Source organism: Artibeus jamaicensis, unplaced genomic scaffold (assembly GCF_021234435.1).
Source record: "Artibeus jamaicensis isolate MK-2021 breed Jamaican fruit bat unplaced genomic scaffold, CSHL_Jam_final contig_1016, whole genome shotgun sequence".
NCBI classification, from domain to species: Eukaryota; Metazoa; Chordata; class Mammalia; order Chiroptera; family Phyllostomidae; genus Artibeus; species Artibeus jamaicensis.
Window position 1 is genome coordinate 1,375,585 of NW_026521195.1, and position 26,888 is coordinate 1,402,472.

General features: G+C 50.2%; 1 protein-coding gene across 7 annotated transcripts in view; it reads right to left on the reverse strand.

The window, feature by feature from the left end:
• The window catches only part of COBL (cordon-bleu WH2 repeat protein), a 126,203-nt gene that overhangs the window by 21,692 nt on the left and 77,623 nt on the right, over positions 1–26,888 (reverse strand). For 4 of the 7 annotated variants that reach the window (XM_037156014.2, XM_053661477.1, XM_037156013.2 and 1 more), the window contains 2 exons: positions 17,537–17,660; positions 15,172–15,342 (listed from right to left, as the gene is read on the reverse strand). In XM_037156014.2, coding sequence (XP_037011909.2) covers positions 15,172–15,342; positions 17,537–17,660 — 295 coding nt within the window. Of the gene's footprint in view, positions 1–9,144; positions 10,567–15,171; positions 15,343–17,536; positions 17,661–26,888 lie in introns of those variants that run through there. The other 3 variants (XM_037156016.2, XM_037156015.2, XM_037156017.2) reach the window with 2 other exon arrangements.

Sequence of the window (26,888 nt, forward strand, 5' to 3'; positions counted from 1 at the left end):
TGAACAACCTTTTTGAACTAAAACATTATCGTTGTGTGATTTTTTGCAAATGTGACAAACACACTTAATTTGTCTTTAGCAGAAGTCTAACAGAAACTCATGATTAAATTCTTTTCCAAATGAACAGCCACAAAGCCCACTCAGGGATATCAACTCCACCAAGCTCCTCATCTAAAGTATATAATCCTGTGGTTCGATTGCCCTCATATCTATTCATAAATGAGAATCGGGGAGAATTCTCCAGATCAAAGGGAAAGACGGAGGTGCTAACTCACAGCTGCTAACCCTCAGAACTGAACTCACTCATCTTCAGTTCAGAACTACTCCCACTGAGTTTTCTCCTACAAAGTCACCAAAGAACAGCTCAAGGACTAAGCACCGATTTCTTCCAAGTACTTTGCAATGGACTCCCTTTTTTTTATGTTATTAAATGCAAACGACAGGCCTTATATCCTATGACATCACTTACTCGCGGGTCATTACAAAAGACCATTTCTCAAGAGGCAGTTCGGGCACATTGACACGGCCCAGAGAAACTGTGTCAAAGACAGAATCTTCCTCATCCCACGTGGGTGCCTACACCCCCCACCCCCCACTCACAGCCCACAAGGAGTGCTCATTGCCCCCCTCAGCCTGCCTGGATTCTGCCCCCCAGGTTCTAGGCCCTGGAAGGAAAGGGGGTGTTGAGGCACCTGCAGAACAGTGCCCCGAACGAGGACTCGAACAGACACGATGCACATCAGCCATACCCTGCACACACACCCCCGGGGCAATTCGGGACCACCACGCTTTCTACCACATTTTTAACTGGCATCTGGAAAGTTCCATCATGCATTCAATCAGTGGTGATAGAGGTAATTTCTATTGCATTGTAAATATAATTTTTAAATGGATCATTGTTTTTAAAACATGTACTAAAAGGAATCTGAATATGATAGTCTTTTGATGTCCGGAAGACTCCATGTAACAAGGAGTGAGTCTCCTCCACCCAGGCAGAGTTGGAGGTGTCGCTGTACTGGGTGACTGTTCTGGAGGGGGTGGGGCCGGTGCAGGGTGAGGCTTCAGGAGCCCCTCTGTTCCCAGCATCATGTCCGTTCTGCCCTGACTCGGGGCGCCAATCTTGGCTTCTTCCTCTCTGGTTCCTCAAAGTGAAGTTCACCTCGTCACACCGTTTGACAAGAGGACTCTTCAGTGGGGCGTGATTTAACCTTTTATATTAGCCTTCTGGCCCCAAAGGCCCACAGCCTCGGCCCCTCACAAACTGCAGGAGGGGGTCCCAGGGCAGCCCATTCCCTATGCAGCACTGCTCTGTGTGTGCGCATGTATAAATATATTTTTTTCAAGGCATGATAATAGAGAATTTCAAAGAGCATATGGATTTAAAGTAGACCTGGGTTCTCTTAAGAGCCAAGCATTGTATTTGTAATATCCACCAGCCGGTATTTCTCAAGAGCCTGAACCATAACTCGAATCCTAGAATCCTGACCTGCCAGTTAGTCTGGGCCGGGAGACTCTTACTCTGTTGTCAAACAGGGCCAGGTTCCAGCCGCTGTTCTTTTACAGACGTGTAGGAAGTGGCAGACACACCGTCCATCCCACATTCTCTGCCTCCACATCTGTGCTAAATGAATCCATCCTTTCAGCAGCCAACCTGATACGCAGCATCCCAGTCGCATGATGAGAGGAGCAGGCACTTTCGCACGTGTCCCTGGCTGTCTGCTTAGGACAGAATGCAGAGCCTCATGGCAGGCCCAGCTGAGGACACATCCACGGGGCCGGGGAGGGAGGTGCCTGCCGGGGAGAACGGCCCGTGGATGGGGTGGCTGACTTCCCTCAGCAGCTGCCATGCTGACTGTGGGAGACAGTCCTTGGACTCAGGTCCTCCATCTTGAAGTGGAAATTTCATTGTGTTTTCAGGTGTCTGCTCCGGCATATTTCTAAATGGGGTTTCTCCTCTACGGGGATGTCATAGCTTTAGGGCGGTCTCAAATATCAGACAATTGGCTAATTACTGTCCAGTAGTACAGTTCAACTGGGACCTGAAATCCACACAGGGGTTGCTGGGCTTTGACACTGTGTAACGCTCAAGTGGATCATATCTACCCAGCTCTTGATTTAATCCAATGCCCCTGCAGGGTGAGTGTAATTATTTCTCTTTTGCAAATTATATAAGAAGCCCCAGCTAACACATGATTCCTGAAGTTGCGTGTTGCAGAAACACATTCTGCCAGGCTCCCGGACTGGGCAAGTCCACTCACGGTCACCGGGTCATGTGTCGGACATGAGCCAAACTGCAGTTCCTTCACCAAGAAATGCTGAATGAATTATTCGCTACAGCTATGCTGAAACTTTTCTGCCAGAAGCCATTCTTTCATGTTCTATGGGACAAATCTTGCTTCTGTTTGTGCAGGGATTTCAATATATTCTAAACTAGTGTCAAGGGAAAAAACCTGGTCCTTTCTGACATTAATGTTTCCGGGGCCTGAGCACAGAAGAGAATGGAAGTGTGGGCAGCAGGGGTGCGGTGGTGCTCAGCCCAAACAGACACGCTGCCGCCGGGTCAGTGGTGTTGTAAAGAGCGGGGCTTGTGTTTAACCAGCACCTCTGAGAACCGGGCCTTCCGGGACCTGCCAAGTCTCCTGGGAACTCAGTCTCAGACTGACTAGGATTCAGCTCTGGCATGAAGTGGGGGTGACCCACCTGCCATCTGAGGTAGAGGATCTAAGGAGAACTTTGTGTCCCCAAGTTCTACCTGTTATGAGTAGGAGTGCGGCGACGAGCACAGGGCTAAATATAGTCTGGCTTGTACAGCGCAGGGCTCGGCCGCCGCCACCGACTGCACATGGACCTGGAAGTGACCCGATGAAGATGGATGGCCTTTGTATTTTGTGTAGGGCCACTGCCGAGTGGAGGGTCCGTCTCAGCCTCCAAGGCCTTCTACACAAGTGTTCCTTTAACGTGCCCTGAAACGACAGTGCCTCTTCCCCTCTCCCTCTTCTGATCGAACAGAGTCGTGCTATTTGCCTGCATGCCCTCCCCACCTCCCGTCCCCTGGCACCCCCACGCCTCGGTCTCCCATCTTCCAGTTGTACCGGAAAGCGGAGGTCAGTGGGAACAGACAGGATGGTCACTGTTCTTCTGCAGGAAAATGTTTTAGTTGGTATTTGTATGAGAAGATAAAATGAAAAAGAACACTCGCGCCTTTTTTTCTGGACTCTGTTTGGTTACCGCACTGCTTCTAGGTCCGCCTGTGCTTTCCTTTGCTAACGGCGGTTTCTGACGCTAGACCATCTACGAAATCTGTGAGACTCGTGGGTGCTTCTAGGTGGTTTCTGTAAAAGTCAGAGCCATCATTTCAGGAAACGTGTATAGAGTCATCTCCAGCCTCTTCCCAAGTCAGCAGACTACACAGCTGGCAAATTCAACGTTTCACACAAAACCACCTGTCTGACTCACAACTGTGGTGGCCCCCAAATAACTCAGATTTCTTGGCCAGAAAGCACTCACCTCAGCAAAGCCCATCGAGACCCCAAATAACCTCACAGGCCATGCCCAGGCTCCGGCCTCAGTTTCCAGTGTGTACTCAGGGGCTCGGCAGTGTGTGCAGGGCTCTGGGCACACACAGAAGCAAGCCTGGCAGTGTTCTCACTGACCCTGCCTGTGCCCAGCTGCAAGGGACCTGGCAGCCACCTAGAACCAGGCTGGGTGGACACGCACGTCCAAGGACCCAGGAAGGAAGCATAAGGCACTGAATGCAGGGGCCGTACTGTTGTGAGTTGCAAAGGGACTGTAAGAAATCTCTTCAAAGGCGACCGTATAGCTGCTGAAATCCAAAGGAAGAGCAGGGAGCTACAAACGGCCTTGCATCTTCTGTGTGAGCACGCAAAGCAGAAAATCAAACGTGTGAAACTTATTTGACAACAGAACCTTCACATTTTTCTGATTTTTTAAAAACGAGGGCTTGAGTTCCTTGATCTCTCCAGTTTGATCAGAGCAGGGAAGCCAAACTGAGCCCCTAAAGGGGTCAGGGACACCCAGGGGACACCTGGGAGAGATGTGGGGCCACATGGGAGCACGGGGCTCGGAGGAGCGTTGGCGTCGCCCGCAGCGAGCACTGGCTGCTGCCGCCTCCCACGCCGTTTCCTTCATGAGGAAAACTGGTGTTGCCACACCTGGTTGTGTTGAAAAAGCAGAAGTCAGGGTTTTAACGTGCGAGCCCCTGTGTTTTAAGTGTTGGACTGTTTTGTACAGTTGGGATTTGTTGGGAGCTGGCTGTTGCTCTAAATGCTTTACAGTCAGTCACCTGCACAGGTTGGTCTCAGAACCACCTTTGCAAACTGAACTCCGGCCCAGAGAGGTGGTGGCGCCTGTGCTCTGCGTGCACACACACCCCCAGCACTCCCCCCCCACCACACACACACGGCAGATCTCTGCTCCTTTTCTAGGTACCAGTCAGCATCACACCAGCCAGAGTGGACGGAGAGTCGGCCCTCTGAGCACAGGCTGTCTTGCCCCTTGCTTGCCTCACTGTCCCCTCTTTGTGAAGAGCAGGGCTCACCCTCTGAACTCTGCCACTGAGCATGTACGTCACCAGCTGGACCTTTGTCTCCTCACTCAGGTGGCCACTGCTGGGAGGGCCAGGGCTCCCCCTGGTGGAGGAATGGAGTGGGGAGGCCACCAGCATCCATGTGGACTGGTCCCCTTCAGCAGCTGGTTTACCCTGGACAGTGAGGGGCTAGTGGGGGCCAGGCGGGGCTGCCCTGATGCCTGGCCCCCCCTCAACCACGCAGGGGACAGAATTCCAAGGCAAACCTTTCTTAACATTGGCAACACTGCTCTTCAAAGGGGACATGTCCATGGATGAGTGGCGTCTGCCACCCACTTTCACCTTGGGGTTGGTTAGGATTTGTGCCGCACAGGAAGCCTTTACAAGGCCACTCCTCACTCACACAAAACAGACCTGTGTACATCGCCTCTGTCTCCCGAGTCACCAAATGCCAGGGAAGGATGTCTGGGCTGCGTTGGCCACTGCAGCCTGACACAGGCCCTCACTTCCCTCCCAGAGCTGGCCGTGGACTTGCCACCCTGGTGACAGTGTGGCTGGTCCCAATGGACCCAAAAGCTCTCCTCTCTCTTTCTTTTCTTTTCCTTACTTTACTGAAGGATATGGGTAGATATATATATAACCTTCTGACTTTTAGGCAGCTTCATCCATAGTTACAAAAGTTTATTATTTTCTTAAGCAGAAAAAAAAGGATTAGAGAGAGTGATTAAAGGCAGAATAAACTGAAGAGAAAGTGGTAATCTCACAGCCTCCCGGAAAGAAAGTGTCGGATGGAACGGTGAGTGGCTCTGTGTCGCTCCTGGTGACAGACCGAGCTGGGAACTCAGACACAGGTAATGCTGACCCTCATGCAGGTAAGACCTGGACCTTCATCCCCACCGGGGCCTTTGAAGTTTGCTTGTCAGCATGGCGACTAATAGGGGGTAAACTATTGAGATTTTCTCTTGCTCCCTGTTCGTTGGATACAAGCCATGAAATAGTCAACACACACACACAATGACATGCATGCACACAGGTGCGAGCACAGACATGCACATGTGTGAAACACAGGATCACACAGGCATGTGCTCACACGTGCACCCACACTCGAACACAGGTGTGCATGACCACACACAGGCACACACATGCACACAACATCACCATGCTCACACAAGGGGCACACAACGTGCCCACTCATTTATGACCATGCAGGTACACATATATGCACACACAACAGTGCCCAGGTGCACACCAGAACATGTGCACACACATGGGTACACGGACATTTGTGAACATGCAGGAGCACAAATGCAAGTGCTCACAGCACACACAGAGGAATATGTGCACCAGCACATGTTTGCACACACATTTATGAACACACAGGTGCACGCAAAATGCACAGACGCACACACATGAGCACACATGGACACACATGCACACACATCTGCCGAAACAGAGCATGCATGCACACACCAGTCAGAGTAGAGAAAAGAAGGCAGGCCCCCATGGGTGGAGGAAGTCCTGGACAATGGATGGTGGCCCTGCTTCAAGCTGCCTCCAGCACTTGTGTACTCTTAACATTTGCAAGGTGCCAATCCCACCCCTATCGCAGGAAACTTTGCTTTGCTATGAAAAACACTGGCCTGTGAATAGAAACGTTTTGCATCAGACTACATGCATTATGAAGACTGCGAACAGGGACTTTCGCCAAGATGGAGGCGTAGGTGGAAGCACTGTGCCTCCTCCCACAACCAAGTTTAAAAACAACAAAGTTTTAGCAACAAAAACACAGCCAAAACCACAGAAAATTGAACTTCACGGAAGTCTGACAACAACGAACCCTTCAGCCAAACCGGTAAGAGGGGCAGAGCCAGCAGCAAAGCAGGGTTGGGCAGGAAAGATCCACTGGACCCACCCAGGCGTGAGACCCAGGTGCACCAGCAGCCATAGGCGGATCCCAGGTGTGGAGAAGTGGGCGGACTCACTAAGGGCTGACCACGGTCACACATTTGCGTGCAGATAAACCAGTGAAGGAGGGACAGACAGTGCAGGCCCCAGTGGCAGGAAGCAGCAGAGGGGACCATCATTGTTCCTCTCTGACCCCACCCCCACCTACAGCATCACAAACCAGCGACCTGGGTGGCCCCGCCCTGGTGAATAAGGCTCTGCTCCTCATACCTAACAGGAACGAACAGATCAAAACATGGCTCAGGAAGAACTTAGAGCCCCAGAGCCGATAAATCTAAGCGATGAAGAAATAGCCAAACTTTCAGATGCACGGTACAAAATACTGGTGATCAGGATGCTCACAGAACTGGTTGATTTTAGTCACAAATTAGAGAAACAAATGAAAGCTAAACTAAATGAAAGAAGGAAAATGTACAGGGAACCAACAGTGATGGGAAGGGAACTGGGACTCAAATCAATGGAGTAGACCAGAAAGAGGAAAAAAAAATGACCAAACAGAAAAGAATGTAGAAACAAGAATTCAAAAAAATGAGGAGAGGCTTAGGAACCTCCAGGACATCTTTAAATGTTCCAACATCAGAATTATAGGGGTGCCAGATGGGGAAGAGGAACAGCCATGAATGGAAAACTTATTTGAATAAATAATAAAGGAGACTTTCCCCAATCTGGCAAAGGAAATAGACTTCCAGGAAATCCAGGAAGCTCAGAGAGTCCCAAAGAAGTTGGACCCAAGAAGGAACACACCAAGGTACATCATAATTACATTAGCCAAGATTAAAATGAAGGAGAGAATCCTAGAAGCAGCAAGAGCTAAGGGGACAGTCACCTACAAAGGAGTTCCCATCAGACAGTCAGCGGATTTCTCAAAAGAGACCTTACAGGCAAGAAGGAGCTGGAAAGAAGTATTCCAAGTCATGAAATCCAAAGACCTACATCCAAGACTGATCTATCCAGCAAAGCTTTCATTTAGAATGGAAGGGCAGATAAAGTGCTTCTCAGATAAGATCAAATTCAAGGAGTTCATCATCACCAAGCCCTTATTATTTGAAATGTTAAAGGGACTTACCTAAGAAAAAGAAGATAAAAAAGATGAACAGTGAAAGGACAGCAAACTCACAGTTATTAACAACCACACCGAAAACAAAAGCAAACTAAGAGGACAGCTAGATCAGGAGCAGAACCACAGAAATGGAGATCACATGGAGGGTTAGCAACAGGGGAGTGGGAGAAGGAGAAGGGGGGAGAAGGTACAGAAAATAAGTAGCATAGATGGTAGGTAGAAAATAGGGGGAGGGCAAGAATAGTAGGGGAAATATAGAATCTAAAGAACTTGAGACACGTGGTCATAAACTAAAGGGGGGAATGGTGGGGAAGGGGGTGTGCAGGGTGGAAGGGAATGAAGGGGGGGAATAGAACAACTGTAATGGCGTAATCTATAAGATATATATATATATATATAAAGACCGCATACAAGCAGTGTCATGTCACGGACACAAACAACATGGAAACAGAGTGTGAGCGGCTGACCAGCACCATGAATGTGGGGGTGAGGCCTGACTGCTACCCAGTGAGCAGACTGCACTATGACTTCTCCAAAGCATTTCCTCCATAGAGCTTGGTGCCCTCATTCACAGCTGAACAATTTCAGAACCTTCACAGGAGGCCAAGAGCCATGGGGATGTGAGACGGTGAACCTCATCCTGGAAATAGGAGGGCTGGTCAGACACTGCTGCTTGCTCCCTGCCCACCCCCCGCAGGACTCCATGGTGCAAATGTAAGGGTGTAAGCCAACTATAGATGAAAAATAACTCAGAGTTAATGTTTCTTTGACCTCGGCGCTTGCTGTGAGCTCGCACGGGGACCGGCCACAGGAGGCCGGCTTGACTGGGGCCTCGCTGTTGGGAGATGGGAGCCACTTCCAACCTGAGCTCTGTCAGCGCCACTCCTGACACAACACGAGAGAAAAGGAGGCAGGTGGGTCTCCTGTTGGCTTGCAAGGAGGGATGGGTTCTGAGGTCATGCCAGACATGAAAACATCTCTGAGGTGCAAGGGCTTTGAGAAAAAAAGTGCCCCCACATGAACTTGTCAGATTCCTAGAAGACGTGACTGCCGGTCAGCACAGCCCTGTAACAGGCGTGGATCTCCAACACCCGCTCAACGCATTGCCCTGAACTTCGCGCAACCCTGTATCTGGCCATTCTGGGGACCGAGAGCCCCGAGGTTCCGTCCAGAACCCACGTCGGTCAGCTAACTGCATGCCCCAGGCAGTCAGGGTGCCATGGCTGGACCTCTCTCCTACTGTTCCCATCCCTGCATGTCGGTGTCCTGTATTTTACACAGAGTGGCAGTGTCCTTTGCTTTACACTTTTGCCTCCTTAACCAATCATTCTAAGAGCAATCAGGCTTGCCCCTGCCCTTCTTCCAACTGTGTGCCTACAGACTCTGCCCTGCCTTCTTTCCTCGGCCCAACAGCCACTTCTTGCACACATGCCGACTGCTGTAACTGCCCACCATCTTCCACAGTCTTTAAAGTCTGGGTGGTAAACCCCGGTGTTTTCCCCAATGTTTAGGTAAACATTACCTTTTCCTGTTTAGACTTTCCCCACTTAATGATTTGAGGGCAAATGATGGCTACTTATCAGACAAAAGTTCTTTATTTTAATGCAAAAGGAAAAAAGGCACTTTCTAACTTGTTCTGTTTTCTCGTAATTTCTATAACCTTCCACTTTTTTCTCTTCACCAACGTATGGCACTAGAGTGGTTACATATAGCTCTAGCTATGCATTTCTATACGTTCTAGCTTATATTTCCTTATTATTAATGTCAATATCAGTGGCGATAACCCCGACATCGTCATCACTACCATATTCAGCACGATCCACCACAGAACAGTCATACACGTAAAAAACACCGACCGATTCTTTTTCTTACTTTGACCAATAACATTGAAAAAAATCTTTTGGAGAAAAACATGACAAGCTTCTCCAGTTCAACTGTACCATTGCACAGTAACAAAAGTTAACTTAAGCTATCGAGTCTCATGTCCTGAGCCCCGAACCCTAACATGGTTACCGCCCTTGCCTGTCCCTCTCAGGACAGCTGAGGCGACAAGTTCTCAGGAGCAGGATGGGTTTTCCCAGGAAGGGAGAGGGATCTTGCGGTCTGGGAAGAGCTGGCCACACTCCTCTAGGGACATGGTGGCCACACCCTGGGACAGCACTACCCCTTGTACAGCCCTCCAGACCAGCATCTGTCAAATGGAGCAGTTGTTACTTCCTTGTGTAAGGGGAGTCCAGGTCAGCAAAACCCAAGTGTGTGGACACGTGCCGTTCACTCTGACGGCCCTGGTGCAAGACCTGCCTCAAGTGAGTCTTCGGTGTCGGGGGAAATGAACTGAGTGCGTAGTAAGTGGAGGAGGGTAGCGCCTCTTCCTCACTCTTCTGTCTGCAAACAGCCCAAGTGTTGGAGAAGACAGGGATAGGAAACCCTGAAAAACCCTTACAAAAACTTGGAGTCCTGCGTATCTCCGAGCACGCGGATACAGGCATGAGCTGTGAGCTCCTACGGAAATTTCTAGTTCATGCTTGTAGGCAGTCATACCAGGTAGGCAGAACGCTCCTTCCCCAGTGGGTCCACTGGCCGCACTGGTCAATTTACAGACACAATCTAGTTCAAAGGCAAATAGGGACAGAATTCTCCAACTAAGTACCAGTGGAGAAATACATGAATTAATGAATTAAAATAGAGCAGGGTTTGTAACAGAAGCACGTCCAGGTATCGGTGAAAGTGGAATCTCAGGCAGGTCGGGATCATCAACCAGAATTTATGTTTGACAGTCTCTGCCACCTACGAGGACATAGGGACACCGGTCAAACCAATCTCTGCTGGTGACACATGTACTGGTCAGCTCTAAAGAGAGTCAACCGCACTGTGCAAGTGGGCCCTGTGGTGTCGAGGACTAGAGAGTCAGGGCTGGAGGTCAGAGGTGTGCAGTTCCGTGAGCACCGTCATCAGAAGCGCTTGGCGTGACTAGGAAATGATGCGCAGCAGTAAACTGTGGGGGAATAAACGGCAAAGTATGAATGTACCCCAGGAAAACAAATGTCCCCTTGGCATGCACCGTCCAGGCCCTGGGGACCCAACAGCGCACAGAGAGAGGGCACCAGCCAGACCCTCCACTGTGGTCCCTTGCCTTTCCTTTCTGTCTCTGTTTACAGCAGGAGCAGAAAGGGCCTCGTGGTCCAACGCATACAATTCTGTCTCCTGGAAGAGCTGTGTTATGGGCATCTTCTCTCTTGCTGTTTCATGTAGGTTGTCAGATAAAACTATCTGGAGTTGATACGGAACCTTAAGGTTTCTGCTGGCTGAGACAGCAGCCAGCTGGTTGCAACCTTTGCTGATTTCCATGGTGTAAATACCTGTCCTGTGGATTTCCAGTCATGGACATCAGTTGCTGAATGTGGGGTTAGGGAGAGGTTCTCAGCAGCAGACTGCTACATAGGACTTTTACTGTTACATACTGTTGAATCATACTGATTTGACACAGGTAAATAAGCCCAAGAACACAGAAATAGTCCAAGGTAGTAAGTAATGAAGAAGTGATAAGTTTTCAGTATTTGTTACTTTTGTTTGTAGTATTACTTATTTAATTGTAAGCTTACATAATGTACTCTTTAATAATGGTTGTATTTAGAGATTGGCTTGCAACATTCTTGAAACTGCAACCATGTGTCCAGGTCTCTGCCCCACTCCGGCCCCAGTGAGCTGTAAGTGAATTCTTCAATCTCTCTCCAGTTAGCTTATAAGTGAAGGACTAAAAAAATGATGAGCAAAAGGAAATGAGTTCATCGGTCTCCTTTTCTAGTGTAATAACACAGTTCTGTCATGATTCTTATTGCTTTGCATCTAAGGAAAATTCGATCTTTAGCTCAGATTGGGTGAATTGAATGGTTGTCAAGGTCAATACTAGCAGGCTAAACATTTACATCCATTTTTTCGAGTGTAATTCTCAGCAGGGGTGGACTCTGCTCCCACAGTGGCCGATTTCCTTCCATTCTACCCATTTTATGAGCAAAGCCCTTTGGTCCCCACCCCCTTCCTGTTCCCTGGCCGTGGTCCCCTCTTCCGGGGCTGCAGGAGCAGCTGTGTGGCCGGCTCTCTCGCAGGGGACAGAAAGTGGCCAGTAAACACAAGGTGAGGGCCAGAGCATGTCCCTGGGCTGGCCCCTGATGTCCGCACGCCAGCAGGGTATCAAGGGGACTTCCACGACAAACAGGACTCTCGGAATCACACTGCCTCGCAGATTTGGGCTTGGCTACTTTGTTTTGAAACAGGCGACCTGTTTGATTTTGATTTAAATTTCAGAGCATGACGTTAGGTGACTTGAAAGCAGACAGGTCCCTGTATAAGGGCATCAGCCAAATTCCTGTTGTGTCTTCTCCAGCTTCATGCTGTCTGCTCAAGCAAGTTCACGGCCGCTCCCCGGGCTCCGCCAAGCTCCGCCCGTGGTGCTCCTGCACTCTCAGTCCTGCTGGGCCACGCTGCCCGTCTTGTGAGTGATTATTATGGATTTTACATCGGGCAAACTCAAATTACTGTCTTCTAATTGAAAATGCATGGTTTGATTCTCTGATTTTATTTCCTTGTTTTAGAATTGCTTTAAAGTTCTGTCGGATGAGAGGCCTGTTCACAACTTGAAAACCAATGGGCTAGAGGCATCATGGCAGCTCTTGAACTCCACGTGTCCCTCAGAACAGGAGACGGCGACCCCCTTTTCCCTTTAAAATCATCTGCCAATTACCCTGGACATGTATATCGAGGGAGAGGCTGATCTGCTTAAGGCTGGCGGAGGACAACATGTAAGAAAATGACTCTCAGGAGACAGTTCAATGGAAAAATAAAAGGCAAAGTGAGGAACTGGAACCTGAGCTCTCTGTGCGCCGTTTTGCGTCCCCAGGGTCTTGTCATCGGAACAAGTCATCGAGGAACGGTGAGCAGCCTCGTCATAACCAGTCCTGCAAATCTCCAAAACAAATAACTCACAGCAATTAGTGGGGCAGACTCCACCCACGTCATTGCACAGCGAAGGTTCAACCGGCATCGCATGCGAGCAGAAAGCAGGCTCGTTAGAAAGTCGTGAGAGAAAAACATCCGTATGCAGTTATGCTAGTTTAGACACGTGCCTGAAGCACCCGTGTGCACGGCTGCACGGCTGAAGTTAATGGGAAGCTTATTAATAAGAGGGAAGGATTACGGAACACAGAGCAGAAAACCACTATTCTGCTTGACCACAATTATGTTCACACACGTCGCCAAAGGCCCATGTGCCATGACCGCTGAGCCACAGCCTGGAGCCGTCCACAGCGTGGCCACAGCCCCCTCCCACACGTGCCTCATGCAGTATTTACCGGCTCCGACTCCACCCACCGGCTGGCCTGGCCGTGGCCGCCAGGAAGAAGCTGGCACCACAGAGCAGCCCAGAGGAGCCTCCATTCTGTACCAGGTGATGGTGGACACAGCTTTCCACCTGCCCAGAGCTGACACTGAACAGCTACATTTTGTCTACTGTAGGTCCACTTGGCAAGAGATACTATTATGCTTCATCTAGCAGGCAGTACTCAATGAGATATGGGGTTCCAGAGAGTTGTAGGTCAGGCATACGACTTTGCCAGCCCTATTCTGCTCTCCTCTTAGCTGCACAGGTTATCAAGAAACCAGACCCTCTAGTCGCTAGGCACTAAGTGGGCACCGCATACTGTCAGGGGCATTTCCGGCAGCTCCTCGGAGATGCACGGTAGGAAAAGCTAGGCCCGGGCAGAAGCCAGGCCTGCATTAAAACTGACCTTTGAGGACCATGGTTGCTTGGCTGTTTCTGACTCTCAGAGGCATGGCCACACTGTCTTTGAGTCACGTACTCAATCGTCACCACTGACACCTCTTGATACTACTACTTTTCACAGGTCTGACATGCTCCAGGCTGAAACCAAGTTGGGGGCTGCAGGCCTGGTATGAGGATCCCTGCCAGCTGCCTACCAGCTGTGAGTTCCCACATTTCCAAGGAACTGAGCTCCAGTGTCAACCAGCACAGTGACATCCGTCAACACACCTGGGAAAAGCTGACCGGACCCTAGGCTGTCGGGCTGGGCCTGAATTATCCACGGTGATTTGTCCTTTCCAGGAACTGGGACCATACAATGCCCAGCCACAGGCAGTGAGGCATGACAGACACTGCAGGTGGAGGCTTCTGGGAAAGGTTCCCTTTTTCTACGGAACTATCAGAAGAGATGGTCTCTCTTCTCCCCCTGAAAATTCAGCCGCAGCCTGAGGAGGTCAGCCACCAAGATGACACAGAGAGGAGACGGAACCTCAACCCTTGATCACAACTGCAGGCTTCAGAAGAAAGTGACATGCCAGGAACCCGCTCTGTGGGTGGCAGCAGCCACCCCAAGCAAGGCCACGGGAAGCTGGTGGCCGTGAGCTGAAACCCACCGCCTCAGACGCGAGACATTCCCAGTGGTCTGAGCCTGGGCTGTTGCCTCAGCCTCGTGCGTCTCATCCTGAGTTCCTGACGCCCTAGAAAAACTTGTTTGCATTTGGAAGCACATCCAATGTCCAGATGATCAAACGTATTTCAAGGCTGGAACGCAGTGTTTGTGAAGAAAGATGAAACAAATCAGGATTATTTTGCCTGGAAAAAATAACTCGGCAATGACCTTCTTTACCCAGAAGCGGGCAGTGAGCAGGTTTGCATTTCCCAAGAGGATAGAAAATGCTACAACAGCCCAGTGCTGGAAAAAATGAACTTTCTGGCACTTGTGTGGGCAGTGGCTCCTCCCAGGATGGAGCACAGAGTGACATGTTATATTTGGAAAACACAGCCCAGGGCACGCCTGCTTTGGGAAGGGGCCACCCTGATGGAGACGTGCACAAGTGTGGCAGTCAGGTGATGTCAGATGAAGACACGGATGTAATTAAATACATAAAACGTGCCCCATCGGGAGGCGGGGATGCTACATGTAGTGCTTATCAGCATCCAAAAGAAGGCTTGGGAAATGGCGTGAGCCTGATCTCACACCGCACGGGACAAGATGGAAACAAGAGGAGCCTTTCACACTGGCTAGGGCTGCACTCACACCCAGCAGCTCCTCCTTCTGGTGCCTCAGTCTCCCTTTCTGCAGAGTGACGGGACTAGTGCTGGCCCCCTGGCCACATGGCCCAGGTTCTGGCTCCCTGGTCCTCCAAGCTCCTGGGCACAGCCCCGCTTTGCAGTCATCGTTTCCCTGAGTGAGCTCATGGCCAAGTCTACTCGCTGCTGTGCTGGGCGGAGCTGTTGCTACCTGCAGACATTCCAAGGACAGTTCCACCTAATGTTCTCTGGAACATTGGCCTCCAGCTGCTGTCTCCACCCACCAGGTGCAACTTTGGCTGAAGTCTAACCACAGTTGGAATGACTAAGGGGTTAAATCCCTTTCTACGGGCCCCCGAATGGCACTCACTGGTGACCAGGACACATTGCTCTGAGCATTTGGAAGGAGAAGCTGGAGAGGAGAGGCACAGACACCCCGGGCGAGAATGGGAAGTCTGGAAACCCAGCCCCAACACCAGGGACCAGAGAGGTGAGCAGTCAACACACACGGACAAGAAGACGAGAGGCACATACGTGTGGGTCTCAGCTCGCAGGCCTCGGGAGCAGCGCCTTCCCCAGGAAAGCCGAGAGGCTCTGCCACGTCTGTGTCGGGAGGAGGATAGGATGGGGGTGGGGGGAGCACTAACTGGGGGGGTCCCCGAGCAGAGCCTCTGGGAGGCTTTTGTGGCACCTGCCGTCCAACACCTAATGGAATCAATAAGGGTTACTGCAGCAGGTTAAGGCCAGAGGTTCCTGCCCCCGACAGAAGGCACATTGCCATCACTGCCCCTCACCAAATCCAACCACCCCCACTACCAAATCCAGCCACACCCCGTGCCAATTCCAACCACACCCACTACCAAATCCAACCTCACCATGCACCAAATCCATCCACACCCTGTACCAAATCCACCCACACCCTGCAGAAAATCCAACTTCCCTACCAAATCCAAACACACATGGCTCCAAATTCAACCACATCTGACACCAAGTTTAACCACACCACGTACAAAATCCCTCCTCACCAGCCCCAAACCCGAACCTGCCTGGCAGCAAATCAACATTTTACATACATGGTGTATGATCCTCTGGCCCTTTTGGAAACACCTTTTCAGTTGCAATTTATTTCTGGCAGGCCCAACTATTTTCAAATGCTCTCAACTATTCTTCAAGGTGCCCTAACAGTCTCATCAAGTTAAAAGGAACCCGTTTTACTCCTGTTGGTCTGTCCCGGGTTCACAGACTTGCTTTTTATCTTACTGTGTTGCCTTTCAGTACCCCTCCATGCTATGATGGAGTGACCACTAACTTAGCTCACCTCTCGAAGCCTTGCCACACTGACAAGCTGCTCCCCTGTTTAGGGCAATTGTATTCTAGAAGAGTTGGTGAGTTTATACACCAGGGGTCCCTTCAAAATTCTACATAAAAATAAGGCTTTCTTCTGTTAATACAATTTTTGAAAGTCAGTGACTTCACGGGGTGACCTCAGGCTTTCGCCTCCTCCGCCCTCACATGTAAAGGTTTTGCACCAGAAGGCGGGCTCTGCAGTGAGTTACCACCAGCCACACCTCCGCTTTGTGACGTGTTCCTGAGTGAGGGAATTCTCCATCCAGTTTTCTGCCTTCAAACACCCACCCTGCTTCATGCCCCACCCCGGCCTGGCTCTCCCAGCACGCTGGACACCAGGCCTCGGCCTCGGGTTTGAGTCAGGAGGTCTCACATGTGCAGACCTGGGCCGTGCGGCCGAGGACCGGCCTGACTCAGTTGCGTCCCCACCGCCGATTAAAGTGGACGCTTCTTAGAATTTCTACAAGGAATGCTAAATCCGTGGGTCGTTGCCCCTTCATGAAAAGACGGGGAGAGGTGGGCTCGGAAGGGAGGGTGGGGTCTCGTCATGAAAAAGGAAGAAACGAGGCTTATTTTAATGAGCTACTGAGCATGTTTTCTTTAAACCTGAGCCTATTTCCCTTTGGAAAGAGGGTGCATGGACATGAAATACTGGCTATTGTCTCTTAGGATCATTGATTCCCAGGCCGTGAAACTTCCTGATATTAGCAGTGAGGGGCTGACGAGGGAGAAACGCTGGCAGCAGCCAAGGAGCTGCCACTGCGGCTTCACACACTGACAGAGACCACTTGTCCCAGGAGGGGCTGCAGCCATGAAGTGGAAGGCAGAATGTGGGGTAACAGGTGGATGAAAGGGCATCAGAGTGGCCACCTGGCCACTTCCGCGACGGGCTCTGGTGCGCCTGCAGCTGTGGGGGTTGTCTCAGGTACCCCTGTCCTTGAAGAACTGCTTCTGCCCTGCGTCAGTGAGAGAACCACCGCTGGGTGGTGTTAGAGTAAATTAACTGTACCTGCAGGTGGAGACATCTGTCCCTTCTCTCCGCTTCCCTATCACATGGGGGCGGATTTTAGGCCTCTGCTCAGAGACATCACTATTCTATCCTCTTTCCTCTGGATTCTGCTTTGTTTTTTTCTCCTCAAATATCGGGGCTTTTGTGACACAGGTGAAAGGTATGTAAGTAGAGATCAGCTTCAAACGAAGGGGTCAAAACTGACCCAACTGCGGTCAACCAAAATCTGATTTCAAAGCACCATGCACACACGTCACTAGGAGCGCATCTCCCTCCCTCCGAGGCGCAGGCCACACACCCCCAGTCACACCATCCACGCCTGCCCTCCCCAGCCTCTTCCGAGGTCCTCCACTCCCTGCCCCACCCCCTGCCTCCTGCCCGCCTGTGAGACTGTGTGAGCGCCCAAGGCCATTTATGTCCACGAATCCCCTCGTTAGTGTTAGTACTCTCCATGTTAATGCCAGGCCAGCGGCGGCCACACAGTTAGTGGCAGGGTCGCAGCAGAGCCGCCCGGGGCGGGCAGGCCGCAGGCCACTCACTCACCCGTTGCACCCTTCCGGTTCTCCTCGCGGTCCTCGGTGCGCGGGGGCACCAGGGGGCTGGGTGGGGGGGGTGCTGGTGCCCTCCTCTTCTTCTTCTGCAGGTCCATCTGTGACCCCAGCGACATCTGCGGAATGCAAAGGAATGGCCATGTCAGGGCCCCTGCTGGGGGGGTGTTGCCTGTGGCACCCCGAGCGTGGAGATGCCAGCTCAGGGGACACAGTGCTTTCAGGAGGGCTGTCCCTCCTAAGTTCTGGGGCCCAGGTGGACAGGGCAGGCTTGCTGTGTCACTCTGGGGTGGCCCCAAGGTGACCAGGGAAGCTCAGAGACACCCTCCAGGACCGGCACGAAGCAGGCAATGTGGTAACACCTCAGAGCGATGGTGAGAAAGGGATTCTTTGCTCTGAATGAAACGTGAAGAAAAACTGCTTTTTCTGGAAGCTGTATAGAGAGCTGCCATGACCGAGCCCACGCAGAGGAAGAACAAAACCATACGCACAGTTTTGAAGGTTTGGAAAATTACATCTATAAGCAAAAGGGAGGGGAAAAAACCCTCATTAACACTCAGTTTAACTACTAACACTTGGCATAGATTTTTCTGGTCTTTATTTTTTTTAAATCGTATTTTTTTCTTCCTTCTATACTCTATTATTACCTATGCAAAACAAACAAACAAACAAACAAACACTAATTACACATCATTGTATAAATTACACAAAAAAAGCCCCCAGCATTTTATGTAAAACACAGACACAAGAAAACGCCAAATAGTTCCACAAAGCTCAGCGTTTCACCAGCAGCTTCTGGTCCACGGACCCCACTGCAGCCCCAACCGCCTCAAATGCCTGTTTCTTTAAAATGTACTCTATTTTCATAAATAGTAAGCTTATTTCTTTACTTTTTCCATATTAGATATTGGCTTTCTAGTACACACAAGGGTTTAGTTCTTACACACACACACACACACACACACACACACATACACACACACACACACACACACACACACACACACACTTTTCAATCCAGTTCCCCAATCTTTTAAAAAACCACAGCACGAGATTTCAATCCCGTTTAGTTACACATACAGCTTCCGCAGAGACCACAATGATGCAAACCAAGTTTTATGCAGGGGGAGTTTCCCCCAGCTGAGATATGCGATGTGTATGTTGCCCGCATTTCTTTCTAGGCTATTTTTTGTTTTCTCTGAACTTGATGGCTGAGTTGTTTTCTCACTGAGTTTCCTAGAATTTCCTTTCCCCCCCACGCAGTTGTTTTTTTTTTTACCACTCGCTTCTTGAATCTTCCGCCTTTTTAAGAAGTGGCACCTTAATTTTCCTGGAGCTCGACCTCGCCCAGCTTTCTGAGACCCGATGTGTGTGAGGTAAAGTTAAGAGGCCTTGAAAATCTAGAGGTGTTGTAACAGGGCGCAGTCAAAAGGGGGGCCCCTGAAAAGGACTTAGGATGGGGTCCAGAGCTCTGGGTGTCCAGGAAATACTAAGATGCCCCCCCCCCCCAGGGACAAATAGAGCAGGGCCATTGAGAGCTGTTTTGCATAGCAACAGTTTTGCAGCTAACCTCTGGCATGGTCATTTAACATATCTATAACCTTTAACTGGTTTCATAGATATGTTAAGTAGCTGTGGCCAAGCTTTGAGCCAGGGAGAAGGGAGTGGCTTCTACCCAAGATGTAACTGGGGGCTGGTCCTGAGTTACAGCGCCTGGGTGAGAGCTTGGAATGGATTGGTTCCACGCCATAGGGCCACATCTGCCCAGACTAATGATGGCAGCCCAATGATCTCAGCCCAGTAAAGCTGGTAGGATACTGGAGTCCTGGCAGGTGTAACTGATTGTAGGAGGAGTCGGAAATGGGGCTGCAAAGGAGGATGGGTGCAGAGATTTAAACCCAGACACGGCAGCCATTGAAAGGAAACCATGTGGTTTTGGTGAGAGGGCACACTCCTGCAGCCAGATGAAAGGGAGAGCCACGCGTTTTCAGCAAAGTAAGGGTCCCCTCTTGTCCAGGTGAGGGGAGAACCCTGCGGTTTTGGGGAGAGGGCATACCCCTGCAGCCAGGTGAAAAAGAGAGCCACACGGTTTCAGCAAAGTAAAGGACCCCCTCTTGGTGAGGTGAAAGAGGGAGCCACGCGGTTTTGGCAGAGTGCAGACCCCCTCTTTCCCAGGTGAAAGAGAAAACCACGAAGCTTTGCCAGAATGGAGATCCCTGCAGCCAGGTGAAGAAGAAAGCCACATACTTTTGGTGGAGTGCAGACCCCTGAAGCTTTCGTAGAAGAGGCCCACTCGGCTTTGGGGTGCCCCCTTTGGCTGCATGGCCTGGAAAACAGGAGAGACTTTGACTGGAACTGGGTACAAAGAACTCTTGCCAGTGGACCGTGAGAGGATTCCACAGTACTTTGGATTAACTAGAGAGAGAGATCCTATCCGCACGGTGACACAGCTCATGGTGCCAGCGGCCTGAAACACAGATGTGTGTTCCTTTCCTGATTTACGGTACCCGGAGTTGGGACAGTGGGAGAAGTGAGACTGTATGGGTGTAGGTGTATATCCTAAAAGACTTTGATATTTTAATGGAGGCATTAAGCCTAAATAGCATTAAATAAACATTTCATTTCCTTTTCACAAATCTCTGACATAGAGATGTCTTTCCAATTGGCGGCAGACAGAAGAGCCCAGTAGATAATAGTATTCTGTCCTTGGGAAGGGCCCCTGTTCTGTAGCAGTTTTTGGCATCCCTAGGTGGGCCAAATATTGCCCCCCCCTTGGACCTCTTGTTCGGTAACAGTGTTTCTATTCTACCGCCCTGAGCAGTCAGCATAATTGAGTATGGGATCTAGGCTGTTAATTAGTGCCTCTCAAATGCTGACCCACTGGCTCTGAGCTGGAAACTGCGCCAGGCGCACCGGGGCCTCCCACAGGACCTGCTTTCTTCCACCCTTGGGGGGAAGCTGTCCCTAATGGAGCCCTGAAACCTGGCCACGGCATGTCCCTGGTGGAGTCCTCCCCTGCTGTCTGCGCACCTGCGACCCCAGACAGCTGCGTGCCCCTCCGTTCTGCAGAACGTTCTGGTGTCACGCCTTTTGGAGTCTCCTTCCTTCTGCTCTCCCTCGGGGATCTGATGACGTGAACCACTGAAGGTTCTTCATCAGTTTTCTAACTTTTCTGGGATATTCTTGCCTAATTCAAAAATGCTCCTTTCTTTCTTAGAAATTTCCTTTACTTCATTTACCAACTTCTGTGAATTTACGAAATCCTGTAATTGCACTTTCATTTTACAAAAGTCCCTTTTTTGTTCTGTAGTTTTAAATATCAATAGTATTGTTCTCCTGGACACAATACCTTCCCTTTCTCTCGGAGGCTGTCAGGTACCTCTTTTGAAATGTTTTTTTTTATTTCATTTCCTCCTATTTTATGCCCTGTCTTTTACTCCAAGTCCCTGCCTCCACCTTTGTCTTCGCCTCTGTGGGTTACTCTGTGACCTTTCCTCCCTGGCTGACTGCTCGTCAACGCGTTTCTGTGGACGGGTCAGCCGGCTCGGCTGGAGCCTGCGGGTGCCTGACAGGAGCCTGGCTAGCTCACTGGGGATCCCCAAGTAGCCAAGGATGGCCTCTTCCATACCAGGAGCCTCTCAGGAACCTCCCTGCCTGAAGGGGTGGCTTTCGGAGCAGGGCTGGGTCTCGGTCAGCACGTGGAATGCAATTCCCTGTTTTTGGTGCACTCAGAGCGTCTGGGCCCTGGCATCGGAGTTTCTAGTTCGTTCACGTCCACAGTTGCAGGGCCAACCCCTGGCTGAGAGTGACGAGCTGCGTCTGCAGGTCTCCCTGCCCCACACTCAAGTCTCGGTCCTTTGTCAGCGCTCCTCATGCTTCCACCTCCTGCTCCTGTGCGGTCCAAGGCCAGGTCTCTTGTAGTGGGCCCTCCACACCTGCAGTCAGCTCTCAGCCTCTGTCCATCTCGGTCCAAAGTCTCTGCCGGGCAGGGCTGTGACTCCTTCTCCCTCCTCCGTGTGGTGCACTAATCCTTGTTTATTCATCTCAGTGGGGGAGGCAGGCCAGCCCACATCTTAGCAGCTGCCTGGTCCACCCTGCGCTGCATGAGCCTTCATTCCATCAGCCCCTCGGACTTTGGTGGAACATTGAGGTGCTTTGGTTTTGGTTAAACTCTCAGAACACCCTTGTGATTGTACCTGTCCCACCTGTCTTTTTTCCCTTTGCTTTCTCTTTTCTCTCCTTCCTTCCTTCCTTCCTTCCTTCCTTCCTTCCTTCCTTCCTTCCTTCCTTCCTTCCTTCCTTCCTCCCTCCCTCCCTCCCTCCCTCCCTCCCTCCCTCCCTTTGGAGTTTTCAATAAATCCCTTTGATGAAGCTTCAGAGGTAAAGAACAGTAACCCTGAGACACATCAGGGTCTAAAACTGCTTCTCCGATTTAAGAATCCCTGCTCTGTGGTTGGTTCACAATGAGTTTGTGACGAAGCCCCCAGGACTTTGGCAGATGAGTGCACACCCGGCCGGTCTGTTTTTCTGTTAATCTGCCTGCACTCCTTGGGCCCACGTTCTCACTCAGGTCTGGGCTCTCGGGTATGATGCTGGCTCTACCACCTGCACTGCTGTGATCCTCTCTGTGTTACAGGCAGATTGTGACAAGTTGAAGGGCATACAGCCTCAGCTCCAGCAGCGGGGTTGAGATCAATCCATTGATCCATCACCACTGTTCAAACGCTGAGGATTTGCCCACCTGCATTACTTTCTGGCCCACACTTCTCAGTCTCTTCTTAAAAGTTGGCAACACATGGTTGAATGTCATGTGCAACCTTGATCCTTCAGTTCCTCGACAAGTGGCTGTGTCCTTGTTCTATGCCAGGAATTGTAGTGGGTTCAAAGGCACACCAGTTCCTGACCTCGTATGTTCACGGTCTAAGGAGAGAGAACTCTACAACGTGTATGTGATCTTCCAGGCTGGCGACATGGCCAAAGCTGTCCTCTGGGGCTCAGATGGGGGGACACGGTCTCTTCCATGAATTCATGCTGGTTGACCAGGCCCTTGGCAGCTCCTGGGGGAGTCTGGGTAATGAGGGCAGGCTCCAGAACTCTGCCTGCGGTTGACATCCCGTCGGAGATAATTAGGAGGGGAGAGCAGGAAAGTGGCTCTGGAAAAGCAACCTCTCCCACTGACAGACAGCTCAGGCTTGTCTCGGGTTCCAGGGTCTGGAGAAGCATCAGACGCCCACAGCCTTGGGCCCAGCACGCCTCCCAGGGATCATCGCAGCCGCTCGACAGACCTGGGGCGCCACGCCTTCTCCAGGCCCAGGCAGCTGCCCAGGCAGTCGTCAGGGCACGTGTTGGAAGAGTGCTTGGCAGGGTCGGAGACTGCCAATCAACGCAAGGTCTCGCAGGCAAACGCTGTCTTCTGGAGCCTTTGTTAGTCTAAGGTGGTTAGAGAGGAGTGTTCTAGTCGACGTATTTGTAGGCTTTTAAAAACATTAACACTGGCAGCAACAGAGATTAACTGACATTTACCAGGGGTGCCAACCACTCCGTGCACGCCTACCTCAACAGCCCCCAGAGAAAGGTGCTTTTACTTTCTCGGTTTTACAAAGGAAGGCGCTGGAGCTTGAAGAAGGTGCCTTGCCAAGGCCACACAGCTAGTGAGTGGACAGAGCTGAGGCATGACCACGGCATGACCTTGAGTCCTTTCCTTGTCCTGCCCTCCCTCGCAGCAGGTCTGGAGGAAAGAATGGCTGTAGTTGTGAATGGAAGCATCTGGTACTGTGATTCCATAAGCAGCGGACGCCCATGCAGTTCTCATGGCCCCACGTGGCCAAGCAACTACCTGCCAGGCAGACGGGACACCAGACTGTGCCCAAAGGTGCCGCTGTGGGACATTTCTGCACCCGACGCCAAACTTCAGCCTGCTCTGCAGCACACCTGAGATCTGGTGCCGCTCATCACCTGGGGCTGCCCTCATCACCTCTGTCCTTCTTAGAACCAGGACCTGGGGGGCCCCATTGGCTGGTCGGGAGCCCGCAGCTTTCCCCAAGGTCGGAGACAGCCCCGGAGTCCTCAGCCAGGTTGGGAAGTGGCCCTGCCACTGTGGCCTCCTTGGGCTCTGAGTCTCACTGAGTCTCACTGGCCTGTTACAGGTAACGTGACCGGAGGTCAAGAAGTGTGTTGGAGGGAAGCTCTGATTTAAGAGGATGGGCAGGACACCCAGGGGCTTCCAGATATCGGCTGTTGGAAACAGCCCTGCAACGAACACGGGGTGCCGATGTCTTTTCAAATTCGTGTCTGGAATTATTTCGGGCAAATCCCGGGCCGTGGAACCACTGGGTCACACGGCAGTTCCAGTTTCAATGATCTGAGAAACCTCCAGACTAGGCCCATGGTGGAGACGTAATGACTCCAAACCACACGGGTGGCCATGCTGGCGAATACGAACACACCGAAGAGAAGCCGGAAGGTGCGTCCTGAAGGGGACGGTTGGTGCCATATACTATGATATTTTCAGAGGGGGAGAGAGAGACCACATTCACGTAACTTCAGTGACAGTGCATTGTTATAATTGTCCTATTTTGTTATTGTTATTAATTTTATACTGTGCCTAATTCATGAATTAATCTTCATCATAGGTATGTATGAGAAAAAATACAGTGTTTACAAGGTTTTGTACCATCTGGGGCTTCGGGCATCTGCTGGGGGTCTTGAAATGTACCCCCCACAGACAAGGAGGGGCTTCCTCATATCTGGAAAGATTTCTCCTATCTGCTAACTGGCATGTTTTATTTTCTGCATCCCGACACCGGCCCCCTGGGGCACCACTGCTGACCCCCACAGCTCGGGGCAGGCACTGGGGGGCGGGCACGCAGACGGATGGGGATGGTGACTATTTGCCGTCGTAGCCACCGCCACCGGGTCCTCAGGAAGCCATCAGAGTCCCTGTTTCAGCTGGCGTCCATCTCGGTAAGTTGTTTTTTTTAATGTGTTTGTCCATTTCACCTAGGTTTTCAAAAGTGATCTTTCAAAACAGCACACTTTCCTTATTATCTTTTAATACTTATGGAATCATATTAATGTGTCATCCTTCATTCCTGATACTGTTAATTTACATTCCCACTTTTTTTTTAGTTCAGTCTGGATGTGGATCGACCATCTGGTTGATTATTTCAATAAAACAGCTTTGTTTTCATTTATCTCCTTCCCAGTCTTTCTGCTTTTGCTTTCATTGGATTCTATGGCATCTCTTTTTTTTAAATCATTTTTCTAGCATCTTAAAAGATAATCTGAAATTTAACCTTTCTCCTTTTCTAGTAAACATTAGTTACACATTTTTCTACAAGCATTGCTGTAAAATATCTCACAAATTTTATATGTTGTATTTTTATTTTTATTAAATTAAAAGTAGTTTCAAATTGTCTTTGGTACTTCTTTATTGAGATATAATTGACACACAACACCGTGTAAGTTTAAGATGTGCAACATGGTGATCCGGTTTCTGTACACACTGTAAAATGATCACCACCACAACACATCCATCGGTCCACATATTTTTGTGAGAATATTTAACTTCTAGTCTCTTAGAAACTTGCAAGTATATAATGCCATACTGTTGAGGACTGTAACCACCCTGCTGTACATTCCGGCCCCAGAAATGACTTTTCTTACAGCTGGACGTTTGTAACTTTTGATCCACTTCAACCCTGATCCTGGGCAGCAAACCTCCATTCTACTGTACCTGTACTCCGTCTTTTTAGAGCCTGCATGTAAGTGAGGTCGTACAGTATCTGTCCCGGTCCGTCTGACCCATTTTACTTAGTCCAATGCCCTCCAGGTTCATCCACACTGTCACAAGTGGTAGACGTCCCTTCTCGTTTGTGGCTGATTAATACACACACGCCCCACTCTCCTGGTCTAGTCTCTCGTCAAAGGCACTTAGACTGGTTGGGATGGTCACGATTCTGAATGATCCCGTGGCGAACCTGGGGGAAGGGATCTCGTCCAGGTCCTGGCTTCATTTCCTTTAAATATAAACCCAGGAGGGGGAAGGCTGAATCCTACTGTGATTCTAATTTTAAAGTTTTGAGGAACCTCCATACTGTTTTCCACAGGGGCTGCATCGGTTTATATTCCCACCAACGGTGCATGGGAGTTTTAATTCCTCCAAATTCTTGCCCACACTGCTATTATTTTTTTTTTTATTGCAGGCATCCTAGTGGGTGTGAGGTGGTATCTCATTGTGGTTTGATGAGCATTTCCTTAATGACTAGGGATGTTGAGCATGTTTTCATGTGCTAATTGGCTCTTTGTGTCTTTGCTTTAGAGAAATGTCTACGCAAGCCTTTTGCCCATTTTCAATCAGGTTGTTTTTTGTCTGTTGTTGAGTTACAGGAGTTCTTTATAGGTTCTGGAGGTTAACCCCTTATCAGATAGGTTGCTACCATAGAGAGTTAGCTAGTTACTAATAGAGGAAGGAAGCAAAGGGAACTGGAAACTGTTGAGTATAATTAACCAGGGAGCCTTTGCCTGCTGACAAGTCTCTTCTCCCATTTGGTTGGTTGCCTTTTTCATTCTGTTCAACATGTTCCTTGGGTCACAGAAGCAAAAGCTTCCCAGAAACTAAAACAGTGTGAGTTTGGTTGAAGAATAAATCAAATGTTTCTAAAGATGAAAGTCACTGGATCACAGGTGAGACAAGGCTGAGCTGGGCGAGGATGCTCACGGCTCTTGGGCAGGACCCCCACCTGCCTGGGGCCCCAGAGGCTGGAAGACGCCTTGCCCAGAACTAGGGCCTTCCCCACTGCGAATTTCAAGTATTGGTTGCCATTCTAAAACCCGCTTTTCTGAGTGTTGATTATGAAGGTGCTTGGAAAGAATCATGAAAATAATTAGCTGTAAAAAGGCAAAATAAGAAGGTGAAAATAAAATCACACTTACGCCAGTTTCCCTTTACAAGGAGAAGTGCACTGCTGACGTGATTGACAGGCAAAACCAACGTGCAAAGAAGCGTCGGAGCCCAAGGCTGCGGCGAACAGTGTGTTTGAACAGTGGCTATTTAAACAGCTCAACTAGGATGCGAAGCCCAGCCTTTCATTTCCTCAGTGTCCCGGGAAAGCCAGCGAGTGGGAACCTGGCAAGTCTGACTCTCATTTTGATTTTATCAGTGAAAAAAGCCACACATGGTAAGGACAGCTAAAAATACATAGGGCTCTAATCTTCAAACAAACACTGGCCTCTCCAGCTGCAAGTGTGGGGAGGGGGGAGAAGAATCCACAACAAAAGGTGGATGGGAAACAAGGAAAAGGGCTGCCATTTCCTCTCTCCAGGAGCACAGAGGGCTGGCCCCCCAG